The sequence below is a fragment of the Otolemur garnettii genome, unplaced genomic scaffold (genome assembly GCF_000181295.1).
Source record: "Otolemur garnettii isolate 467f Iridium unplaced genomic scaffold, OtoGar3 scaffold00054, whole genome shotgun sequence".
Lineage (NCBI taxonomy): Eukaryota > Metazoa > Chordata > Mammalia > Primates > Galagidae > Otolemur > Otolemur garnettii.
Window position 1 is genome coordinate 188,699 of NW_003852449.1, and position 6,037 is coordinate 194,735.

The following is a 6,037-nucleotide window of genomic DNA, read 5'->3' on the forward strand; positions in this document are numbered from 1 at the left end:
CTCCCTCTTTCTATTTATATATATGTAAAGTCATGGCCAAAAAAAGGAACACTGCCAAATCGCTTGGTAATAATATTATTCTTTCAATTGCAGCAGACCAACCCAGGTGACGAAGGCTGGGGTAATACAGGGGGGCGGAGAAGCCAGTCAAGTTCCCTGTGCAAACGGCAGGCAGCACCAGCTCCAATGGCCCGTCCTCAAAAGCCTATTGCCTGTGTTTCCACCAATTTGGTACAACACACACAGGTCACCTTTGGAAAAGAAGATTAAAAAACAAAACTAGTTAAGGCTTACCTCTGAACCCCACTGACTGCTAAACCCTGCTTTCTCTTACTCATACAGGATCCATCATCAGAGAAGCAACAGCATAAAGCCAAGGAAGAGGAAGCCTCACGACTACCAGCCTCAGCTTCCAGTGTGTCAGTGGAGGGAGATGTTATGTTCTTAATTACATTTTGAAACAACTGCTGCACGTCACCTTGCAGTTCGGAGTCCCCAGTCTATTGGAAGAAAAGCTCTCTAACAGAATCCGCAGCAGCTGCTTCTCTTCGTCCTTCACAGGAGACGGCACAGATCCCTCCGCCAAGTTTTCTACCGATTTGGAGAAGAGGCCTTTGAGAACTTCATGATTTTGCTGAACAAGACAAGAAAATTTTGTTTTGCTAAAAAAAAATATGTATTAAAAGCACTTTATTCCAACCTAATAGATATTTTATAGGCATTACCTTCACTCTGATCTCTGCGTCATTAAGGGGTAGAGAGAGAATTTTATCAAGTTCATTTGAAAATTCAACAAAACAAGTAAGACAACTTTTACCCTATCCCAGCTATCAGAGAACTTGAAAAACAGAAACTTTAAAAAAAAAAAAAAAACTTTTTACACAAAAATTTTGTCTTAACACTGGGAATATAAACATAATTCCCTGAAGTATTTTCGCATATTAGTTACAGCACTGAAGGAGCTCCAGCCAACACTGTCTGGTCTGTCTGCCTGTCCTGATGCCCTACATCCTGCACCCCAGAAGAAATTATGTAAGTGAATAAAGACCTTCAACACCAGCCCCCAAAGTGGCCTCTAATCATCTCAACAGATGCAGAAAAACCATTCAATAAAATTCAATATCCCTTTGGAATAAAAATTCTCAATGACTACTGTGAGATTTCAGATCCCACAATATCTGGGATACGCAATCAACTAGAAATAGAAGGAACATACCTCAACTTAATAAATGCTACATATGACATGCCCAGAACCAGCAGCACATTGAAAGGGGAAAAATTATAAGTTTTTTCTCTAAGAACTGGAACAAGGCAAAAATGCCACCACTCTCACCACTCTACTCAACATAGTTCTGGTCCTTGCCAGAGCAATCAAGCAAGAGAAAGAAACAAAAGGGTATCCAAACTGGAAAAGAGGAAGCCAAACTATCCCTCTTTGCAGATGACATGATATTAAATATAGAAAATTCTAAGGACTCAACGAAAAAAACTTATAAAGTCTTACAAATAAATAAATTCAGTAAACTTACAGGATATACAGATTAATACACAAAAAATCAATAATGTTTCTAACAAAGAAATTAGGAAAGCAATCCCATGTAAAATAGCCATTAAAAACTCTTAGGAATAATATAAACCAAGGATGTGAAAGACATCAACAAGAAAAAGTAAAAATACTAATGAAAAAACTGAAGAGAACACAAACAAATGAAAAAACATCCCATGTTCATGGACTGGAAGAACTGATATTGTTAAAATGACCATGCTAGCCATAGTAACCTACGGATTTAATGCAATTCTAATCCAAACACCACTGACATTATTCATGGAAGTAGAATAAAAATCCTAAAATTCACATGTAAACATAAACTTCACATTAACCAAAGCAAAAGAACAAAGCAGGAAGCATCTCACACACACACACCCGATTTCAAGATTTACTACAAAGCCACAGTAACCAAAACAGCATGGTATTGGTGTGAAAACAGGCATGTATACCAATGGACAGAACAGAGAACATGGAAATAAATCCACATATTTATAGTCAACTGACTTTTAACAAAGGCACCAAGAACATACCATGGGGAAAGCACAGGCTCTTTAGGATACGGCACTGGGGCACTGGGGTCCAGACACAGAGGAGTGAAACTAGAGCCCTACATCTTACCACATAAAAAATCAACTAAAAATGAATTAAAGACTTAAATATAAGACCTCAAACTATAAAACTACTGAAGAAAACATAGGGGAAATGCTTTAAGAGAATGGTCTGAGCAAAGATTTTACAGCTAAGACTTCAAAAGCACAGGCAACAAAAACAGACCTACGGGACTATATTAAACTAATCTTCACAGAATCAACAGAGAACAGACAACCATAAAATGGAAGAAAATGTTTTCAAACCACTTATTCAGCAAAAGACTTATATCCAAAATATACAAGAAACTCCAAAAACAGCAATAAAAAACAAATAATCCAATTAAAAAGTGGGCAAATGATCTGAATAGACATTTCTCAAAAGAAGATATATAAACAGTAAGATAAATATGAAAAAAATGCTCAACATTACTAATATTCAGGGAAATGCAAGTTAAAACCATAATGAATTACCAACACAAATAGGAAAAGAAATAACCACAATGAAATATCTTACTCCAGTTAGAATGGCTATTATCAAAAAGACTAGAAGTAAATGCCAGAGAAGATACTGAGGAAAGGAAACTCTCGTACACTGTTGGTGGGAATGTCGGGACAGGCCATGTGGAAAACAACATGAGGGTTTCTATAAAAACTACAAACAGAATGGCCATATGGCCCAGCCACCCACTGCCGGTATTTGCCCAAAGGAAAGGAAATTAGTCAGCTCCACCACTGTTTTATTGCAGCATATTCACGACAACTGGGATATGCAATCGACCTAAAAGTCCATCAAGAGATGGACTGGACAGGATTAGGAGCAAGATGGCAGCCGAGTAACAGCTTCCTTGTAACTGGGCATGGTGAGTCCAGGGAGAGGAGACTTCAGGCATCTCTGGCTGGTGGGATCTGCCCAGAAACATCCCTTTGGAAACAGGGAGTCAGCAAGGGACTTCTGGACCCCATAAAGGACACAAGCAGTGGAGAACTGGCAAGTGTTTGTGTGTGTTCGGTCTAATCCCGCCGGCAGCTGTTAAGTACAGCAGCTGCAAGATTGCAAACTGGAAAGGCCTTACCTGTGAGTTGTTTGGTTTTTTTTTTATTTGGACTTGGCACTCATTTGAACTACCTTGGGAGAACTTGGGCAAGAGTGAGGAGGACTTTAAGCATTGTCTAGAGCCCCAAACTGAGCTGCGGAGCCAGATGGAGCTAACAGTGTTTGGCTGTGGGCCATGCGGAGCCATTGTGGGAGATCTGCCCTGGCAAGCTCCGCCCTCAGGGTCACAGAGCAAGGATCAGGCAGGAGCAAGTAATCTAGTGACTGAGCAGCATAAAGGCGGGGACTGAGACGCCTTACAGCCTTGGCTCTCGGGGGCATAGTGTGAGATCAGTTTTGGCACACTGGGTAAGTGGACAGCCACTTCAGGAGTGATCCCAGCGACAAGTGCTTTCCCGGGAAAGCTTTTGCTTAGCTCAGTTTGACAGTTTAAAGTGCCTTTTAAGCGGACTGTGTCAGATTTAGGCTCTCCACCCTGTGTGGTTTGAGAAATCAGCAGAGGCCTCCAGTCTCCTTCTCAAACAGCTATATCAGCATTGTGATTAACATCTCATACCCCAGAAGATCACCTGCTGCCCAGACAACGTTCAGCAAGATACATATACTACTTTGGTATTTTTTTGTTTGTTTTTTGGTGGGGTTTTTTTGTTTGTTTGTTTTAATTTGAACATTTTCCCTCTAGATTTTTTCTTTCTTCATTTTTCTAGTTTAAATATAATTTTCCATTGTTGCCTTTTTTAACAATTATAACTTCATTTCTACTAGTGTTTCTACCCCTATTATCTGAGGTTTTTTGCCCAATTTTATTCCGCCAAGTTTTCTGTTTGCTTGTTTTGGTTTGATTTATAGCATTTTTGTCTTTTCTCACTACTTGGTAGAGGTGGGGTACTGTGCCCAAACAGGCTAGCAAAGATCTGCTGACCGCAAGGGAACAACCCAACCTGGCACCCCTAGAGGTTGGGGTCTTTTAAGGTTGAATCAAAGTACACTACTGTTCACCTATATTGCTCCTGTCTCCATCTTTCTGTGCCTCTCTTCTTTTTGTTAACATTCCCTTTTATCTACCCCCTCTCCTTTCTCTCTCTTTTTTTTTTCGTTTTTTTTCCTTCTTTTTTCTCTTCCTGCTCTTCAGTCTTCTCATCCTTCTGGTCCTATACCAAAAGGACTCATCAAAACCCTAATCCAGAGGCACAGTAACTTAAAGAGCAAGAGGAAGTAAAAGGAAAATTAGGGCAAGGAAGCAGATAAAAGTAATCATTCATGAGGAGGAACCAGCAGAAAAATCCTGGCAACATGAAAAACCAGTCCAGAGCAACCCACCCAAGGGAACATAAGGCAGCTACTGCAGAGGATTCCACCTATAAAGGAATGTTAGAAATGACAGAAAGGGAATTTAGGATACAGATGATGAAAACAATAAAGGAAATGATGGAAGCAATGAATGAAACTGCTGATAAAGTGGAAAATAACCAAAAGGAAATCCAAAAACAAAATCAAGTAAGAGATGAACAATATGAAAAATACAGAAAGGATACAGCACAGCTGAAGCAACTGAAGCAGTCAATTAAGGAATTTAAAGATGCAATAGAAAGTATCAACAACAGATTAGACCATGCAGAAGAAAGAACCTCAGAGGTAGAGGACAAAGCTCTTGAGATAACTCTGTTAGTTAAAGAGGCAGAAAAGAAGAGAGAGAAACCAGAACATTCACTGACAGAATCATAGGACTTTATGAAGTGTTCAAACATACTAGTTATAGGTATCCCAGGAGAGGAAGAAGAATGCCCCAGAGGAATGGAAGCCATACTTGAAAATATTATAAATGAAATACCACCAAAGATTCTGACACACTCCTCTCAGAGGGATATCGGACCCCAGGTTGCCTCACTTCTAACAGAGCTTCTCCAAGACACATTATGATGAACCTGTCCAAAGTCAAGACAGAAGAAAAGATTCTTCAAGCTGCCAGTAGTAAACACCAGTTGACCTACAGGGGCAAATCCATCAGGGTGACTGTAGACTTCCCTAATGAAACTTTCCAAGCCAGAAGACAATGGTCATCTACCTTTAATCTACTTAAACACAACAATTTCCAGCCCAGAATTCTATATCCTGCTAAGCTAAGCTTTAAAATCAATGGAGAAATCAAATCATTTACTGATATACAAACTTTGAGGAAATTCGCTACAATAAGACTAACGCTACAGGAAATACTTCAACCCCTTCTACACACTGACCATCACAATGGATCAACAGCAAAGTAAGAACTCAGAAATCAAAGGACAGAACCCAACTTCCACCATGATACAAAAGATAAAACCAATGGACTCTCACAAAATAAGATGAATAGAACACTACCACACTTATCAATTATCTCAATAAATGTCAATGGCTTGAATTCCCAACTGAAGAGGCATATTGGCTGACTAGATTAAAAAACACAAGCCATCCATTTGCTGTCTGCAGGAAACACACTTAGCTTCAAAAGACAAATTAAAACTCTGAGTTAAGGATTAGAAGACAATTTTTCGGGCAAACAGAATTCAGAAGAAAAGAGGGATTGCAATCTTATTTTCAGATACATGTGGATTTAAAACAACTAAAGATGGCCACTTTATATTGGTCAAGGGAAAATTACAACAAGAAGACATTTCAATTCTAAATACTTATGTACCAGGTGGAGGGAGGGGGATTGGAGGGATCACTTCTGAGGTTTATCTTACAAGGGTACAAATGAATCTTCCTAAGAGTAGAATGTGAACATTTTAAAATAATAACTAAGAAAATGACATGAAGGCTATGTTAACCAGTTTGATGGAAGTATTTCGGATTGTGTGTGAAAAC

General features: G+C 39.2%; 1 protein-coding gene across 1 annotated transcript in view; it reads right to left on the bottom strand.

The window, feature by feature from the left end:
• Positions 1 to 6,037, bottom strand: part of TDRD9 (tudor domain containing 9) — a 123,069-nt gene that overhangs the window by 16,652 nt on the left and 100,380 nt on the right. The window contains 1 exon segment of the mRNA XM_012806546.1: positions 479 to 634. Within this exon segment, the coding sequence (XP_012662000.1) occupies positions 479 to 634 (156 nt within the window).